The following is a 20,260-nucleotide window of genomic DNA, read 5'->3' as shown; positions in this document are numbered from 1 at the left end:
TATGCATTTTACACCTTTTCTTGGATCCTTTAACGTCTCAAATTGTGGTGTCTTTCAAAATCATTCCATTATTATACAACGCAGGCATTTCAAACCTGATTTAAAAACACAAGAAAAATTTGGGTGAAGAGACAGGAAGTTTTAAGTCCTGTTTTCAATATTTCATTTCAAGTCCCCTCTCATGTTCTTCAGTGCACTTAACTGTGCAAAAATCGAACAAAAGGCCAGATATAAACATGAAGCATGAACACATCATGATGCAATTTAGTCATCTATTGCACTTGTAAAGCAAACATACAAACAATGGATGCATTTCTTCAGATTTAATAGCATGAAGCGATCATTCAGTTTCCTCAGTTATCTTCAGTTAGCAGAACTAGGGGTTGATACATAAATAAATAAAATAACTGCATTTCACATCTTGTCAAATTTTATGTTCCCAGGAATGCATATTTTTGAATTGGTGAATCGTTAGTCATTTCCTCTTAAAGTATGGAGGATGATGGTGAGATGGTCTTATCTTAAGAAAGAAAAATGTAATTGTCAACTCACCGTTTTCCAAAAGGTATTTGACCATGTCTTCATAGCCGCACAAGCAAGCATAATATCTGCGGCAAAGTCGTCAATGTCTCATTAGAAATAAAAGCAAATTCCAAGCACTCATTTGACATAAAGCACAGAAGCAACCTAAAAACTGCAAGAGCACACAAACTTCAATTAACCACCAAATAACAATGAAGAAACACAGGAAACCTTGAACGGTCTGAATTAATGCAAATTAGTAATTCCAGGCTATAAGGCAATAAAAAGTTATAATTTTGAAAGGGGGTGTAGACTTTCTATAGGCACTGTATATATATATATATATATATATATATATATATATATATATATATATATATATATATATATATATATATATATATATATATATATATATATATATATATATATATATATATATATAGTATTGTGAACCATTGTGTTTGTCTGTGCATTCGTCTATCTCCTGTTAACGGTAGCCGCTTCCCGTGCTATGTTTCAAAAGCTTCTAATTGGTTGTTTTGCATTTTCATTTCACTTTTCTTGATGCATTATAATCAGTCTCTTTATTGTGCCTTGCAATAATCTTTAAAATCAACTTGAACATCTGGATTAATGTAAATTTCATACAGATCTTCAGGAAGTAAAACAATTTAAAATAGCGATACTTTGCCTTCCTTTCAGACAAATCCAACCGCCGCGCACCACCATTTCACAGTGGGCGGTACAAGTAGCTCAGACCCGAAGCTCTGAGTAAAACTAAGAGTGCAACACAAATAAGCTTTTTTTAAATCCATGAAATAATTTAAATTGATTGATTAACTTAAACTTTTCCTGTCACTGGGGCTGGATAATTTTGGTAGTAGTCAATATTATTACAGATATGCCAATTTCCTTGGAAATACTGCATAACAAAAGTAAAAGCTACGTTCTTGAACATTCAGACGTACTTTTGTCAAACAGTAAGTAATTGGTTTTCCGTTGTCATCGTTTTTTTATTTTTTTTAAGTGACTTTTGTAAAAGTAACTTTTCTTGCTTTTTTAAAAGTAACTTTTTTCAAGACTGCTGTTCACCAAAATATCCATTCATCATCCATTTAAAACCATGATCTTTTCTACACTCGTTAAACCACCTCACCCTTCACCCACACAAATTTTGCTTCTGTATCAATCTTGTCCACCCTTTGTGATCTTCCATAGCCCTCATCCCTTGTTTGTCCATCTCCTATTTTCTCCCTCGGCCCTGCCGTTGGCATCGCCCCCCCCCCTTCTCTTTCCAGTGTTCCTTTTGTTGTGACCTGATCCTTTCTATGTTCTATGTCTTCTGCGAGCCATGACTCTATACAAAAAAAAGAAGAAAAAAAAAACAGGTGTGTATGCAAAATATCTCATTTTATTATCCTAATTGAGTTTAACTCCTTGGCTATCATGAAAAATTAACAAAGATTTAAAATTATTTTCCCAAAGGCATGGACTGCGTAGCAAAAAATAGAATCCACTTCTATTTGACAACATCAATTCAAGAGTCATTGTGGAGTTTGGATGTTGATTATACGCAAAAGATTGTCCAAACTCGTGAAAGAAAAGTGTGTTGGATAAAAAAAAAAAAAAATCGGAGTCTTCACCGGGTGCACAGAGGTCCGAAATACACAGATCAGTTGTGGTGTGCAGTCCACTTAGCCGGAGTCGCCAATCGGCGGAGGGTCCGTTACAAGGGGATGGGCACATCACGTGGTTGGCAGCAAAGTCACATTTTCATTCTCATATGATGCAAGGGTCATCTATCTATAATTCCAGCTGTGTGTGTGTGTGTGTGTGTATGTATGTGAGAGACTGCTGTTTCTCAACAACCACTAGTCCGGTCTAATTGAAACTTGCCAGGTATGTTGCTGGGGACCTGAGCATGTGCCTTTTCAAGGTTTGATATTAATCGGACAAGTGCTTTCCAAGTTATGGCCATTTATTTACCAACCAATGACATGACACGTTGCTGCGGCCATTTATTTACCAACCAATGACATGACACGTTGCTGCGTAGGCATGGCTGCGTAGGCGGTGCGCGGCCGGCCGACGATGACGTCACGGGCCGTGCTGGTTACATGGCAGCGAATGTCATGGCAAGCAAAGACAGGGAGGTAAACTTGATTTTAATTAACTCTGTGTGTGGAAGTGTGGTTGTCGCGAGAACGCGAGAGCGAAGGAACGGCCTGTGTGGTTGTCATTTCTGGCTCACGGTTTGAAAGTTTTTTTTTTGTTGTTGCGCACGTACGGCCGCGCACGTGCGGGCACGCACGTACGAGCACGTGAAAACGAAGGAACGGCCTGTGTGGTTGATGTGATTTTGGCACGCAGTTTGAAAGTTTTTGTTTGTTTGTTTGTTTGTTTTCACCGTATGGCCATGCACCTACGGGCATGCACTAGTTTGGATAAATTTCAGGAAGATTTTTTTTTTAATTAAAGATTTTTTAAAAACAAAAAATACACATATCTCCTCCACAGTTGGCTTAACACTTTTTCAACCTTAGACTATATAAAATGTCTGTGTGGGGGGGGAGGGGGAAGGATTTTTTTTACCAACTTGTATGAGATTTGATATGAATTTGAAACCAGTTTAAACAGCCGGAAGTGTCCCATTCAGTAGATGTATGCAAACCGCCGACTTTTACAGAGACCTTTACATGCAAGATGAGGACATCAGTAAATAAAGGACAACCCAACACAGAACAAGGGATTTGATCCTGGGATCACAGCACCATGAGCAATGTACTGAAATGGGAACACCAAATACGTCAACACATTCCACCCAAACAATAATCTTCTTTCGATCCATTTTTAAAAAAAACTTTGCAAAATTCTCAAATGACTGCAGTTTCCAATGGCATAACGCATGAAAATGTACCACATACAGTGGGGTACTGTCCCACATGTCCCTGACGTTAAGATCCACATCCCGCTGCTCCACCAGGCATCTGCAGATAAAAAAAAAACAGACATTAAGTGCAATCCATGAAAATCAAAGCACAATGACACCAAGCATCACTCAAACAGCACAATATAAATTATATCAATAGATCCCTGTCTGTCTGTGAGCAGGATATCTCAAAAAGTTGTAGAGGAATTCAGACGAAATTTGGTGAACATGTTAGGTGTGCAACAAAGAAGAATAGATTCGATTTTGGTGAAGACCCGCATCTGATAAAAAATTTTTTAAAAGTTCTAAGTTATTCTTTGCCATTGAGAGATGGGGCCAAAAACAATATATAGCTTGATATTTCAAAAAGTTGTGGATGAGTTATGACAAAACATGGTGGATGATTTGGGTTCGGTAACATGAACAAGGAGATTCGATTTTGGTTCAGGTCTCGATCCAGATATGGCCCATCAGTGGGATACAAAACGTAAACTGTTCAGCCTGGCAGAGGTATGCACTCTGCTGAGTGCCGTTCTCTAGTTTGATCGATAGGTTTTCAGAGCGATGTCATAATGCAGATACCATTTTGGTCATATTCACTTCCCTGGCAACGATAGCATGCATCTTTCATTATTCTGACTTACTGCAATGGAAGATTATGCAAATTATTTTGTCTTGTTTATCTTCCCAACCAATATGGTGCCTGATCACTGCATCATGGGTCCTGAAACCCCTCTATTTTTGACAAGTGGGTGGTACAGAAATGCTTTGCAAAGCATGGCATTGCACAACTGTTAAATGCTCAATTTGAACCCGCTGTTTGCAGTTGTATCCAAAACGACAGCTTGTAAGAATATACACAGCAACAGGACAGGACAAAAAAATGAAATAAAGAGTCAGCTCAAGGTACTCGGTCAACAAGGTAGGTAATATAATGGCATGGGGGGTACTGAATTTGGGGCATAAGGGTTACTGAAGTAGAGATAAAGTACTGTGCTTCCAATAAGTTACAGTGCCTTCAGAAAGTATTCACACCCCTTTACGTTTTTCACATTTTGTTGTGTTACAGCCTAAATTTAAAACAGATTAAATGTAAAATTTTTGTCACCGATCTAAACAAAATACCCCATAAGACAAAGTGAAATCATGTTTATATAAATTTTTAGAAATTAATTCAAAATGAAAATCTGAAATGTCTTGCGTCAATAAGTGACAGCCTGGGCAGCGCTGCTGTTAGATGATTGGGGGGGAGGGGGGAGTCGAGGATGTGGTGATATGGAGATGATGCAAAGGAGGAGGTTGGAAGTGTTGTGTATGCAGGAGACCAAATGGAAAGCAAACAGGGCGATGAGGTTGGTAGGAGAAGTACCCTCATGGAAGTACCCTCACCCCACTCAAGTTGATCATGATGATGGAGCTGGTAAGCAGGAAGGTGAGCTTGAGGGGTAGTTTGGGGAGGATTTAATATCTCCTTGGCCACAACAAGCACAAGCGATGAGCCTTTGGATGCTGAAACCATGAACCAGCCACTTTAAGTCCACGACTTCTTGCAAAGTCAAGGAACTTGGTGCTATTCTGGTTCACAGTTGCAGACCCATGGGGACCAATACATGTCTCATAATGATCCCTGTCAGTTCCAGTCGATGCATTGAAATCCTCCAAGACTAGAAGTGTATCTTGCCTGGGGCACTGATCAACCACAGACTCGAGCGTGGCGTAGAATGTGTCCTTCACGGTGAGATCACTCGCCTCAGTCGGAGCATATACAGAGACCGGGGAAACGACAAAGGAGTGACGAATCCTTAGTCTCATAATACGCTCGGTGACCGGTGTTCCCTCAATTATCATTGGAGGAAGCTTAAAAGACACAGCTACAGCAACTCCTTGGGCATGGTAACCATCAGAGCGACCAGACCAATTGTGGGTGCAACCACCCGCCATGATCTCGCCACTATCCGGTCTCCGAACCTCAGAAAGTGCTGCAATACTGAAATCCAAATTCTTGGGATCAGATGATAACAGACAGGTGATAATCCTCTCTTAGGGATAGGACGTTTCAGGCGCCCACCTGAAGGGACCACCTCGGGTTAACGCAAGGAGACCACCGTCTGACGGACGACACCTCAGCACCACGCCTACACACACTACCGCAATCTGACCCGGGAAGGTTACCGCATGGTTTTCCTCCTATCAAAGAGTTTGGGTCCCTAAGGCTTTGCCCCAATGCCCCGCGGAGGGCAGCCACACAGGAGGTACTCCCATGGAGTAGGTTTTCAGATTTCTTTGTGTTTTTGTGTTTTACGGTGACCGGAGTGCAAATCCTGCCACCAACCTCCTGATAAAAAAGTAAGCCAACTACAGGAGGACGTCCGCAGACACAGTTTGGCACTAGATATGGATGACCGTTGGTTCACAAAGGAAGTCCTCCACCTTTTGACAGGTGTTGTTTCTCATCCTGCTGGGTGTCCATATCCATAGAACCTCCGCAAGCACCAAGAAACTTGGTGGGGAAGACGGTTTAGTCGCCGACAACCCGAACATGAGGCAGGTTAGTACAGGTATACACGGTACCTGTAGCAAGTGACAGATGTAACATGACCTGATCAAACTTATTACCTGACTTCTACTCTTTCTCGGAGTGACGCTTCTATTTCCAGATAAACAGGTTTAGTTGAAAACACTTCTTTCTTTTTTTTTTTCTTAAATAGGACATAAATCAGTCGAAATAACAGGTTAGTGAAAGGTGTGAATTGCCTCTATTTTATTTCTGTATACACCTCTTCTGAGAAATATAACGTACAAAAAGTTACAATTTACAAAGATAAAGTACGTACTCCAAACTACCTTGTGTAAAAGTTTGAGGTTTTTGTTTTCAACTTTATTTTTCGGGGAGGAAAGCACCAAAGGTTCCAGTATTTGATGTCAGTGAAGCTCAAGAGAGAGAGTGAATAAAGGAGAGAGAGTGAGAGTGAGCGAGTGAGTGAGACAGAAAGAGAGTGAGTGAGTCAGAAAGAGTGAGTGAGTGAGTGAGTGAGTGAGAGAGAGAGACAGAAAGAGTGAGTGAGTGAGTGAGTTAGTGAGTGAGAGAGACAGTAAGTGAGTGAGAGACAGAAAGAGTAAGTGAGTGAGTGAGTGAGTGAGTGAGTGAGTGAGTGAGAGACAGAAAGAGTGAGAGAGTGAGTGAGAGAGAGACAGAAAGATTGAGTGAGTGACAGAAAGATTGAGTGAGTGAGTGAGTGAGTGAGTGAGTGAGTGAGGCTCGATGAAGACATACCGCACTCCGCACAAATCCCCGCGTCTGCAGTTCAAAAAGAGCTCGATGACGTCCATAACAGCTTTGGCCGTTCACGTTGTTAGAAAGGATATTAACGTGTTAAAGGGAAGTAAAAGTATCGAAAACAAGCCGAGGAAAATCGCCGACTACAGTGTTGTAAACAAGCAGGAATCATTTTGCTTACTGCGCAAACAGTGACGTAAAACGTCGTGACGTCATGGATCGTCAGTGGGAGAGGGAGGGGGAGGGGGAGGGGGTGGGGGAGGGGGAGGGGAGGGGGTGGGGGAGGGGAGGGGAGGGAGGGGCAGGGGAGGAGCAGGGGAGGAGCAGGGGCAGGGCAGGGCAGGGGAGGGGAGGGGAGGGGAGGGGAGGGTGGTGTGGTGTGGTGTGGTGTGGTGTGGTGTGGTGTGGTGTGGTGTGGTGTGGTGTGGGCGTGCCGTATTTCCGTCCCTCCTTTGAACACATGTTGTCGTTTACACAACTTAAGGTATACGTTGTACGCCACTAATTATCGTTCAGCCTACAGGTTCGCGGCTGGATATTTATGGATAGAAGAATGGAAAGGTTGTACTAAAATAAATAAGAGAGACATTGCCAGCAGCGCTTTTCGTCTCATACACCGCCCAACGATTCACTGAACTGAAACTGAGGAGAAAAGATTGGTAGGTTGATAAAAATTTATTTATGATTGACACATAATGAATACGTGATTTTTTTTTTTTAATTTTTTTTTGTAATGGGAGCAATTATTCGACTTCACACATATATTTGCGATCGCTTTAAAAGAAAAAAAAGAAAAATATACCACAGAAATGAAGTGAAAATATTTGATCAAGTGCTGCTCCATAATCACCTGACAAATTCGTCGAATAACTTTTCGACTCTGTTATTAATGAACAATCGTAATAATCGGCATAGTAATTATATAACGTTTTTGCGTCGAAAAAGTAAAATATGCGTTGAAAAAAATCTGAGGTAAAACGTTGTGGCCATTTTAGTCAAGAGGTCAATAAAACTCACCACTCGGCGTTTGATCGTTTCCGTGGTGACGCCCAACCGTCGAGCTCCCTGATTGGTCCGTTTAAACGAAGCGGCAGAACCGACGAAGCCGTACATGCAGCAGCAAGACGAGCGAGATTAGCGAGAAAGGAATCGACGCAGCGGATAGAGACCGTTTAAAGATTCATACCGATGGACGTCGTGACGGGTTTGGCACCGAATGACTCAGTCTCAGACGTCCTGGCAAATCTGCCGAGAGAGACAGATTTTGCGAAACGGGACACGGAGATGGACTTAATGGTGGAGTCGTCTGATCGCCGTGAGACGCACGTGGTGCCACAAGTAACGAGAGAGGAAAACACCGTGAAGAGTGCAGGTTCGAGGAGGAATTCCGAAACGATCGATGTGCATGTCCGACAGAGACAAAAGAGAGCAAGGGGCAAGTGGGGAGACAGGAAGGTGTGCACCGGCAACGGTGAGACCACAATGACAGCAGGACATGTTGACATCTCAACTCCAAGCAACGACAAGAGGTAAGGACGGTAAACGTGGCCTCTGATTGCCATGTTGTCTTTCTTTCTTTCCAATGTGCTGGGTTGAAATGTCTGCACGAGGTAGCAGATCACCAACAGGTTGTCCAACAAATGAAGCCTGAGACAGGCAGCACAACAAGTCCTCACCATTGAGTAACTGGGAAGTTAATGAACAACTCACATACTTGGACAAAGTAATCATTAATTACTTGTATTAATTAAAGAAAAGAATGCACATTGACTTGTGTGTGTGTGTGTGTGTGTGTATATATATATATATATATATTGACATGAGGCTAGTTTTGTCTTGGAGGACACGAACTTGTTGATCAATGTGTGAGATACAAAATATTTCCTGGGGACGGCTCAAAGGCTGTCAGAATTGGGGTCATGGCAGCTGCTTTACAAAGTTGGAGGAAAAAAAACATAAAAACACAAGTCTGAAGACGACGATAGTTCACGAGCGGTATTTGACGATGTTGATTGTTTCAGAAGTCAAGGATGAGATAATGTGATAATTTTTGACCGAGTTATAAAAATGATAAACATGATGTGGTACGAGTGACGGGTTATTAGCCGCAAAATGTCGAAAACCCGGTTTCGTTCAACAACTTTCAAATTTTGACCTTTGCATAACCTTTAAAGGTCCCAAAACAATGTTGTGGACATTAAAATAAGGAAACAGGATATGTGCTATATCTTATTGGAGTTAGTTCGTCGAAGAAGGTCGAAAACCCAGTTCGATTCCCACAACTTTGAAACTTTGACCTTTGTGGCCTTTAAAGGTCTAAGGTCAAGGATTATGACCCTTGGGGCAAAACTTCCTCCAGAAAATTCCAGGAACAATATAACGTCATATAGGCGATATGGAATTTCGCACTCCTCGGATTATCCATACTTTGATGAAATCGGCGTAAAAAACAAACTTGAAGGGGGCGCCATGGGCAAGGTGTTCGAGATAGAGCAAAATGGTTTGAAGACTTTAGGTGGGGAATGACCTCAAGATTATGCATAAAAAATATTGTCATCCTCGCTCTCAAAGTTTGGGCGGTCGTATGATTTTTATGTCAAAATTCGCAATTTTCTAAGTTTTTGACCTTGGGACGAAAATGAAAAATCGGACGACAAGTTTCAGATAATTCATTTTGCTATTCAAATACTGAAGAACCCATTCCATTCAGTCAATTCCCTAGGAGAAGATATATTTTTAATCCGACTACCCCCTAAAAATGGCTATTTTTTTGGCGTGGCTCCACCCACAATGGGCGTAGCATGCCCTCATCCAGGAAAACACAAAGAGACTGATATCGAACACACATAATCAAGTTTCATCAAGATCGGATCAAAGTCCACGAAGTTATGCTCTGGACAGACAGACAGATAGACAGACAGACAAGCCGGTAGGTGGACATGGGTAATCGACTACCCAATAGAACCTGACGTGATGGGCCCGTTCGATGGGGAATGACCTGAGGATTAAGCACAAGAAAATTCATTATTCTAGCTTCAAGGGTTAATGCTGCAGATTGTTTTTTCGTTAAAATACCCCCACATTTAGAGGTTTTTCGGCCGTTGCTCGGCAACAGAGGGGTCCACAGCAATGGTTCTTTCTCACACATAACTAGGACATACCATGAACCTACCATACTAGTTTCATGTATATCTGACTCATAGTCTCTGAGATATAACGAACTTCGTTTTTTTATTGTTTTCGACCAGGGTTCATTCAAAGTCTATCTTCTCCGACAGTTTTCATAGGATCCGGCTGGAAATTTTTGACAATATGGCTGAATGTACCACAGTCGCTCGTGGCCCAATTTTTGATTTTCGAAAAAATAAATTTTTGAGATTTTTTTGAAAATTTCAAAGGTCCGTTGCTCGGCAACGGATGGGTCCATAGCAACGGTTCTCATTTTCACACAACTAGGTCATGGTATGAACCTACCAACCAAGTTTCATCGAAATCGCCATTGTATTAACGGAGCACTGGACCAAACAGACATACATACATACAGACAGACAGACAAACAGACAGACAGACAAACATATCGATGCAAATACCGATAAGGGTTGACTAGATTGACTACCCAACAGACAGACGCACAGACATAACGAATATAGTGTTCACTCTGGCTGGTGTTCGTGAACCAATTATGATGATCTAGATATGAAAGCCGGGCATCCCATCTGCAAGTATTCGCCGGTGAATGTTGCAGTTCCCCCCAACATGTCTTTTAAAAAGACAAGTCGTGCAAAACCCTGCGATGGAGTGGTGACGCCCTGGAATCGGCTTTGCAGCGGAGCCGATGCTCTTGTTCTTGCATATGCAGCATGTGGCTGTGGTTTGCCATCATTTGTAAAGGAATGTGGCTGTTCCCCTGATGCAGTGCCCCCTTTAGGTTGGAGCAGGGATTTGGAATTTGTTCACGGTGCTGACGATAGCTCACCTCCTCTTCTTGAAGGATACTGTGGGATCTTTAATGTCCACTAATGCCAGCAGATGGGAATCGATACTCCAGTAACATGATGGTCACTGGTGTAATGGTGTTGAAGAATTTGAAGGTCACAACGTTCTGAGATCAGAGCTGTGTGGTCGTATGGCAGCTTAGCTGCCGGTGTAGCTATCATTTCTTGAAGCGCGACTGTGTCGCTGATGCAGTGCCTCTCTACCAGTACACACACTGGAACTGGTACTCATTTCGCCGACCTCGGAAGGATGACAGGCTGAGTCAACCCCCTGGTGTATTAATTCAGCGGCCGACGGGGCTTGAACTCAGGACCCTAGAATCCCAAGCCGCCACCCTAACCACTAAGCCAACACCAGGCTTGGGAAGATGCTGAGAACGGGACTACACATGAGGTGACAGCTGGAATCGGCTCCTCAAGTAAGAGATGACTTGCAGAATCACTGTGTCAAAGGAACAGCCCTTGGTGCAGTAGAAGATCCTCGAGGCCATCAGCAGTAATTATGATGATTCAGCAGAAAACCTCTGAGAGTACCAACAGCTCCAAAGGCCAAAACCATTAATACGTTCTTCGGGGCGTTTTCAGGTCAGACTGCATTGCTGTGTTCCACGGCTATTACAGAAGCTAACTCGGAAAGAGGGAATGCAACTCCTCTCCCCTCCACTGCTCTGGCCTGAATACTTAATCGCTCCATCCTCCATTCCATTCTCCATCCTCCATCGTCTGGAACAGAACTCTCCCGATTCCCTGTTCTTGCCTCTGCCTCGATTGCACTTCCACGACTCTCCATCACAACGCGAGTCTCTCTCCTCAACTGTCAGTCCCTGTTTGTCAAATCAATCGGCAGGATCGGTTCAAGTAAGGGCTCATGTGACCCAGCTATAGGGAGTGGAAATTCAAATGCGTACGAGTTCAAATGTCAGGCTGACAGTTATTGCAGGTGATAGGGAAAGGTCTGCAATAAAGTTATAACACCACCTGCAGACGGTCTAAAACCGATGCTGCATGTCACAATCATGTAACCTCCGTATTCATAATCAAATTGTAAATAAGTACTGCATTTCGTTTAGCTCGCTTATACACAAGAAAACCACAATTTTCATAACACTATATTTATTTTATTGAAATAGATTCAGGTGGCACGTCATCGAGGTGTTCAGAAACACTAGAGTCCTTGTTATGAGTCCGATAGCATATCAGTCCAGTTGACAATTCTGAAAGTATTTTGTACCACAACCCCCATGGTTCAAATAATCTTCCCTCTGTAAAATAATAAAATGTATCATAAGCTCGACCGGAGGAGAGGCGGTTTAAACCAGATAGGCCACCAACCTGTGTCACATGAGAGCAACAGACCTTGTGCTTCAGCCTCACCGCAGGAGAAGCCAGTAATGTAATATTTAAGAGCTTTAGATTCCACAGAATCGAGGAGAGACATTCGGTCATGTGATCCGAGGATGCCGACCCATTTTGGAGGGCTGTACTCCATTGAGTTACAGACAAAGGCCTTACATGCTGAGTAGTTCTGATTTTTTCATGTAATGATTTGGAATGATGGAGGACGCCTGGCTTCAATCATCTGTGGGAAGCAGTGGTTAATGATTGTGAGGCCTGCAAACCTAGTAGGTAGTGTTTAGAGTGTAATTACAGGCCGGCTGTATTATTTCAGGTAATTGATGTTGGAAATCTGTGCTGCACGTGCTTGTGCCAGATCGATCTGCAGGGGGCATTGCCTAGCTGGTGGTCCCCTGTTTCATGTCGATCCCTTTTCAGAGATCATCATCGAAATGCATCATGTGTCAAACTCCTTAACTTGCATGTATCAATATTTTATGTAGAAGCATAGCATTATTCTCATTAAAAGTGACATGATAAGGAGCCGTATATATATATATATATATATATATATATATATATATATATATATATATATATACATATTATTTATGCTGAAGTCTATGGAATACTAATCCACCCATCTCCCCCCCCCCACCTTCTCTATATAATAACCTTCACAATAATGATGTGTATAAACAATGTGAGAATGGACACACACGTGTAAATACAATAATAATAATAATATTAATGGATGCCTGAACTCTGGACAGAGCTTTGGGGTGTTCATGATGATTCACAAAACATGTTGCAATGCTAAAATCAATCCTGGACAGATCGCCACTCCATCACAGGATACTCGACTGAAAGTGTCAGGGATTTGGAATTTTGCGAGGGTGTGGGATCTTTAACGTGCAGCAACGATCAGTACTTGGCTGACGGCTCCTCGGGCTTAATGTCCCTCCGATGGATGGAACACACATTGATGCCCTCGCCCAGCATGTGAAGGACCGGGGTGAGCATTTGTTGCTGGGTCGAGATTCAAACCCAGGTTGGACAGCTCAAAGGCAAATGCGCATATCTATAGGGGCTACCCTGCCAACTACATATGTAATGGATACGATAGAATTGATGCTAAAACAGCTTGCCTCCTTTGCTGGGTACCGCACCATCGGTGATGTTGACCCGTTAAATTTCAGTCGAGCTCTGACCGTTGAGACCGTGAAGGGAATGATAGAGGGTCAGAAGTAAAAACCGGACAAGCTAATCCTCAGAATGGATCTTGACTTGGACACTGTATTTGTTTTTGGCTCTGATCGTTGTGATCAAAATGGGTTTTGGCATAATGGACAGCTACCAAAACAGCCCTTGATGCCCTCTTTGCTGCCACTTGGCAAGTACTGTCATTCCGATTCTGCACATCCCTTCCCATCATCTTTTGAGCGGCGTTCTGCTTTGCAGTGCTTGGCAGAGTGACTGAGTTCCCATGGCCCGTGAGATGGGAGAGGAACCTTGAGGAGAGGGAGGGAGGGGCGCTGGGGTTGTGGGGGTTTTGTTGGGGGAGAGGGGTGGGTGTGAAATGTAGGACAAACGAAGGCACAGCTGTCATGCAACACAACACCACGAAAGGTTACTGGAGCAGAACTATGCAGAGGCACAGACGAGGCGGCCACAGGGCCTGTGCTTTCTGTACTGTGCTTTTTTAGGTCACTGGGAATGTTTGGCTTATTAATGACGTCTTCACCACTCATTCATTGTGATTTTGGCCTTGCTTCCAGGTTTCTGCGCCGTGTGAGATCTGCTACTTTTATCACGCCTGCACCGCAGCCAGACTTCACCTTGGTAAGAGGTCTTACTGCTTTATCTGTGACAGGTTCAAGTATGCCATGTGAATGTGTGAATTCTTATTGTGATTATAAACAGGGTAGGAAACGTTCAACTCTCCACATCTCTCAATATTTGTGTTTTTATGCCTCCGTATCTGAAGGTTAGAGGCATTATATTTTCGGGTTGTCCGTCCGGCTGTCCTTCCATCTGTCTGTCCGTCCGTTCTCGGTTTTGTTACCGTAATAACTTGTGAACCACTGAGGGGACTTGGCACAATTATGGAATGCAATACGAAGATGAACTGTTTCAATTTTGGGCTTGACAGGTCAAAGGTCATCGGCCGTGTCCCCCTTTCAAAATAATTTTGGAGATCATAACTCGAGTTAGAAGCATTTGATGTTTTCTCTTTCTCTTTCTCTCTCACCTGCGTCTTTTAAGTTTTCATGTGACCTTTAATTGAGATAAAACGTAGCAGTGGGTTGCTAGCTAACCCGGGTGGTGTCATGAGGAGTGAATGTTTTATAATTATGTATTATTTCTTTGTTTAAAGCTTCTATTCATACTCGTTTGAAGAGCATTTTTGCTTTGTTTTCCAAGAAAATCTTGAAGTGCCATAATAATAATAATAATAATAATAATAATAATAATAATAACGAGAATGGCACTGGGTAGAGCGCATACCTCCGCCCTGTAATGCCTGATCTATGACAACATGTCTGGCCCAATACATTTTTTTCAGAAATCATGAGCACTATATATTGTTTTTGGCCCAATCTCTCAATGGTGAAGAATCACTTAAAAACTTTAAGTAGTCGGATCCGTATCTGGATCTTCACTGAAATTGAATCAATTTGTCATGGTCACACACACCCAACCTGTCCATCAAGTTTCGTCCGAATCCGTCCACAACTTTTTGAGATATCCTGTACACAGATAAACAGACAGACAGAAGGGGATGAAAACATAACATCCTTCACCTTTTTGGCGGAGGTAAAAATAATAATAAAAATTGTGTATATATATATATATATATATATATATATATATATATATATATATATATATATATATATATATATATATCGAACTGTAGTGTCAGTCTTTACATTCGTCTGTCTCCCATATGCAGTATCCGATTCCCACGCTGCATTTTAAAAGCTCAACATTTACTTTTGAAATGATTGGAGAACAGGCGTGAGTAATGGTGATGCCAAATTTTATTTCACTGGGGACAGGCTCTTTTGCTTATAATAATTGTTTCCGTTGTCATGAGCATACACTGGATATGTCTCATCTCCATCGGTCAGGGCAGGAAGTTGGATTTTTGCCGTGGTCCTTACTGGCACACAATGGCCGACCCTTTTCAAAAAGTACCACGTTATCTTAATCTCCCATAAGCGAATACTATTTAGTATTAGGTGGTTACAGCCTGCTCGATGTCTGCTTCGAATGACTGCGTACACGGCGACGGAAAGCCCTGCTTGAAAAATACCAGAACGGTGGTTTTAAACCTGGACAATGTGAGTACGCTACTTCTAAGCTATCCTGTCAATCGTGTGACGTACTGACAAATGAGATTTTGTTGAATGTCATCATGCGGATGTGCTCTAGAAACTTTATTTATTTTGATTCAGGGTTTGACAATGATACTGTGTAGCACAGGATGAATTATACTTGCATGTTCGGGGGGGGGGGGGGTTACAATAGAAATGGCATTTGGTTTTTGATCTGTATCTGCCACATCTTTGCATAACGTTCTAGCAAAAACTTTTCAATAATTTTGAATGTGAGACTGAACTTGGAAATGCATTCAAGGATGTTTGTTTTTATTTAACTACGGTATATGCAGGACAACAACATGAGCCTGGTGTGGCTTAGTGGTTAAGGCGGTGGCTTGGGATCCACGTGGTCCTGAGTTCGAGCCCCGCTGGCCGCCGAGTTAGCATCAGGGAGGTAGACTCAGCTTGTCATCCTTCCAAACGTCGGCGAAATGAGCACCGGTATACTGGTAATTATCCCTGCAGGGTTGAAGGCGACTAAAGGGTTGGCGTCAGGAAGGGGATCCGGCCGTAAAAAACATTGCCACAAGAAAGGGTACCATGATTGGATCCCGCAAAAAGCTGATCCCTGCTCAGGGATAAAGTCTTTCAAATGGTGTGATGATGATATGCAGGCCAACAATAACAAACAAAACAAAAAACACACAATCTTTATTTTGTCTCAAGCTGAAAACGACCAATGTTAATTTTTGTTTGGTCTGCGCAGCACGTTCTTACTGGTCTCAGGTGTTGCTGGTTATGACAAAGGGGACTTAACTCGATGTGTAACTTTGTCCTGTGTTCAACTTGTGAATTCCAAATTTGTCAAAGCAAATGTGTTCCGTTATAAAGGAACACCTGTTGAATTGAATCTCATTGTAATGAACAGACATTTTTAGTGAACATTCTCATTTCAACAAACACTTTTGACCTCAATTTAATACACACGACAAGAATGGCACTTGGTAGAGCGCATACCTCTGCCAGTCTGAACAGTTTACGTTTTGTATCCCACTGATCAGCTAGATCTGGATTGGGACATAACCAAAATCTAATTGCCTTGTTCTTGTCACTTACCCAAATCGTCCATCAGGTTTCGTCCAAATCCGTCCATAACTTTTTTTAGATCTCGTGAGATATATATATATATATATATATATATATATATATATATATATATATATATATATATGTATTATTTGGCCCTATCTCTCAATGGTGAAGAATCACTTTAACCCTTTGAACCCCGACCTCCTTGGACTTTTGGCTCCCCCACCCTGGGCTCCCTGAAGAAATATCCGGCCGCTCAGGTATAAAAAAAAGTGTGAATAGTAGCTGGGAAAATGGCCGCCAGGGTTCAAAGGGTTAAAAATTCTTGTCCTGATCCGGATCTTCACCAACATCGAATCATTTTGGCCTTGTCACACACCCAACCTGTGCACCAAATCTTCGTCTGAATCCGGCCGTAACTTTTTTTTTGAGATATCCTGCTCACATACAAACAAACAAACAAACGGGAAAACAAAGGTCAATACGTAACTTCCGTCCACCTTATTTGCGGAGGTAAAAATGAAGAATTATTGTGATGCATAATAATGATCATGAAGATGAGGTGAGCCGATGCAGAGAAATTGAGTAAAGCTCAACTGTGCCCAGTTCATGAAGCGTGATCATGGCCGAACAGGGATTGTCGGTAAATTTTTACATTTAACAAATTTACTTCATTGTTTTTGTACGTGGGTGGGGGGGGGGGCATAATAAATATTCGATGGAACAGTCAGTCCACTTATGTCCAGCTCATTGTAACGAGGTTCTAATGCAGACTGTTTGGACATTGGTGTTGCTACGCTTGGATGTATAATACGTTTTCCTCAATATTCAAACGTGTTTTCAAAACAATGACAGCAATCGACATGTTGTTGTTTTTGTGGGGGAGGGGGATGGGGAGGGGGTTTGGCATCAGTCCCTGCAAACGCATTGGAATTTTCCAACTCCACAGCAGCACACGCCACTCATCTCCCACAGGAAGGGACACAGAAGCTGTCGTGCTGTGCAACAATGGTGTGCGTTGGCCACTTTACCGGTGACCTCCGTATCCCCATGTGTGCTTTCGTTTGGCTCGAAGCAATGCATTGCCAATGGAAATTGTTCCACTCGTGCAATTTGGTCATTAATGCTTTTGTTGTTGGACTTTTGAAAACATCCACTCAAGATCTTGTGCACTTTTTTTGCAGCAGTTTCATAGTTCTAATGTTACTTTAATGGCCTCAATTATCCCCCTCTTCTTGTCGGGTCATCGGGGGAATATTTTTCACCCAAGCCCTTCATTAACCGTTTGATGCCAGGCTTTTGACGTTCAACTTAAGATGACAGGAATTTGAAACTTGGCTGGGGTGCCTGTGATAACTCACCAAATCTTCATGAAAGACACTATAGTGGTCTTTCACATCCTTCAAGAAATTCCAGCAGATGGGACACCCAGCTTGATGTCCACCTGAGTGACGTATTCACTGATGCAACTTCTGGGCTGTGAAGCACCTACCTAACAGCTTAGTTTGTTCAAGAATCAAACCCACACCAAACCGCTCAAAGGGCAGTACCTTTGCACCATTCTGTCGAACTTGGCAATGTCATTGTTATGTGCCATTTATTTGTAAAATGGATAATGCTGGATGAGTGGATTACAGGCCTGTTCCTTCACTTTCCTGCTGTGTGTTCGATTCCCATGGCAATCAGAGTGGGGATATTGGTCATCTCCTTTACACTCTCCATGATAATACAGTATTACAAAAGTGTTTCGCCTTTAAGCAGGACTTTGCAATAATATTAAGAGTCTATTAAGTTTCCCTTCTAAAAAATACCAGTCAATTGTCATCCCATTCTTCAAACAATGAAGAAGTATGATTATTATAACTGCAACCACTGCAGTCGCATCAACTCCACCAAGATCAACACAGGTCAGGTATGGGAGCATGCGTCAGAGCAGCGCGTCGCTGCGTCCACTTTCCGCCAGTACTCCAGGGACCTCTGTCTGGCCATCCCCCAGGCAGATGCCTGGCCCATCCCCATCTCCTTGAGATGCCAATCAACCTGCCGCAACGATGAGGCATGTGGTCGGCCCATTGGCCTTCTCCACTCACGAGGTTCCTTTGGTGAGAGAATCTGGTGAGCAGGATCAGCATCAGGAAAATTGCCCACATGTCCATACAGCCACAGCTGACATTCACGGACTATACAGGTAACAAATCTCATTTTAGGTCTCAGCAACCGCTCATTGGACCAGCAATCGCCAAGGATTCTCCGAAGAGACCTGGTAGCAAAGAAATTAAGTCTCCATCTCAAATCCATGGTCAGAGTCCAAGTCTCACATCCGTAGAGCAAGACTGGAAGCATCATTGACCTGAACTCGGACTTTTGTCCTCCCACACAGGTACCAACAGTGCCACACCCCATGATCCAGTGAATGTATGACTCCCCAGGCCCAACCCAGACAACTATTGACCTCTGGCTCACAGCCAGCAGAGACATGAATATCACTGCCAAGGTAAGTGAATCTCTCCACGACCTCAACATCCTCACCACAAACAGGTGCAAACAAGATAGCAGCATTGAATATGTCACTGAAAGCCTGGATCTTAGTTTTGACACAGGAAACCTGTTATCCCAGTGGCTCCGACTTCTTATTCAGCACCTCGAGGGCCCCCAAAAGGATATCTCAAGTCTCCGCAAAGATAACTGCATTATCTGCAAAATCAAGGTCCGAGATCTTGACATTCCCAAACAATGCACCGCAACTTGATCTTTCCGACATCCTCCCCAGAATCCAGTCCATTCAAGTGCTGAAAAGTGTGAGGGCCGGTACACACCCCTGACGAACTCCAGTAACAACTGGAAATAAGTCGGAGATGGTATCACCACATTTCACAGCACTCTCCGTTCCAGAGTATAGTTCAGACATCAGATTGATCAGTTTTGGTGGTGCCCCACGAAGACCAAGAATCCTCCAGAGGGCATCCCAATTCACTGAATCAAGCACTTTGCAGAGATAAACAAAGGCTGCAAGCAGCCCCTGTGAGAAACTCTCATCTGCATTCAGTGATGACCTTGAGAGCAAGGATGCGGTCAATCGTTGACCTCTTTGGTGTAAAACCTGACTGCTTTGGGCACTGGTGCTCAAGCAGATGTTGGCTAACCTGTCAAGAATTTTCCGAGCAAAGACCTTGCCCGGCACTGAGAGCAGCGTCACCCCTCAGTAGTTTTTGCAGTCCAAACGATCACCCTTCTCTTTCCAGAGAGGGACAACAAGGCCCCTCTTCCAGTCAGTTGGGATGATGCCTGTGTTCCCGGCAGAGCACAGAACTGCATGCAGCCTAGTCTGCCCTGACCTGACAAAAAAAATACAGTTCGTGAAAGAGAAACTCATTCCTGATCCTTCAAACACATGCTGCCTGGTTTTACACTTCTCTGAAATAGGCAAAAGTAGTTGAAGCTCTCATTCAAGCCTCGACAATGTATACAAAAATAAATAAATAATAAAAAAGAATGTACTCTATACCTTACAATGAAGCTTTTCCATGTAATCTTCGCCTTGAATCGACCCTTGGCTGGTGTGACGATGAAGTTGACATAGGACACTTTCAGCTATCTCGAGGGAGACACTGCCACTTCTCTCGGTGGACATTATTAAACAATCCAACTTGAACTACACAAAGCCCAATTATAAAGGAAAACTAGCCTGCCCGAGCATGCATTCCATACTCAATTTCACATGCCGTCTAAGGATCCCCCTCCCCCCTCGGGTGTAACGGTGTATATAATATATATGTACTAGCCA

At 42.8% G+C, this 20,260-nt stretch overlaps 2 protein-coding genes across 3 annotated transcripts in view; one reads left to right on the top strand and one right to left on the bottom strand.

Annotated features, from left to right (window-relative positions):
- ABTB1 (ankyrin repeat and BTB domain containing 1) overlaps positions 1-6,950 on the bottom strand; it is a 74,502-nt gene extending 67,552 nt beyond the window's left edge. For both annotated transcript variants that reach the window (XM_085851138.1, XM_085851139.1), the window contains exons 1-3: positions 6,729-6,950; positions 3,450-3,512; positions 553-608 (exon numbers count right to left, since the gene is read on the bottom strand). In XM_085851138.1, coding sequence (XP_085707264.1) covers positions 553-608; positions 3,450-3,512; positions 6,729-6,784 — 175 coding nt within the window. In that variant the 5' untranslated portion in view covers positions 6,785-6,950. The remainder of the gene's footprint in view (positions 1-552; positions 609-3,449; positions 3,513-6,728) is intronic.
- Positions 6,951-7,802: 852 nt separating this feature from the next.
- Positions 7,803-20,260, top strand: part of ARHGEF3 (Rho guanine nucleotide exchange factor 3) — a 68,135-nt gene continuing 55,677 nt past the window's right edge. The window contains exons 1-2 of the mRNA XM_085851137.1: positions 7,803-8,260; positions 13,840-13,903. Of these exons, the coding sequence (XP_085707263.1) occupies positions 7,920-8,260; positions 13,840-13,903 (405 nt within the window). The 5' untranslated portion in view covers positions 7,803-7,919. The remainder of the gene's footprint in view (positions 8,261-13,839; positions 13,904-20,260) is intronic.

The sequence above is a fragment of the Eptatretus burgeri genome, chromosome 13 (assembly GCF_056783735.1).
Source record: "Eptatretus burgeri isolate ZD-2024b chromosome 13, Ebu_testis_v1, whole genome shotgun sequence".
In the NCBI taxonomy this organism is placed as follows: domain Eukaryota; kingdom Metazoa; phylum Chordata; class Myxini; order Myxiniformes; family Myxinidae; genus Eptatretus; species Eptatretus burgeri.
This window is presented reverse-complemented; position numbering and strand designations above follow the sequence as displayed.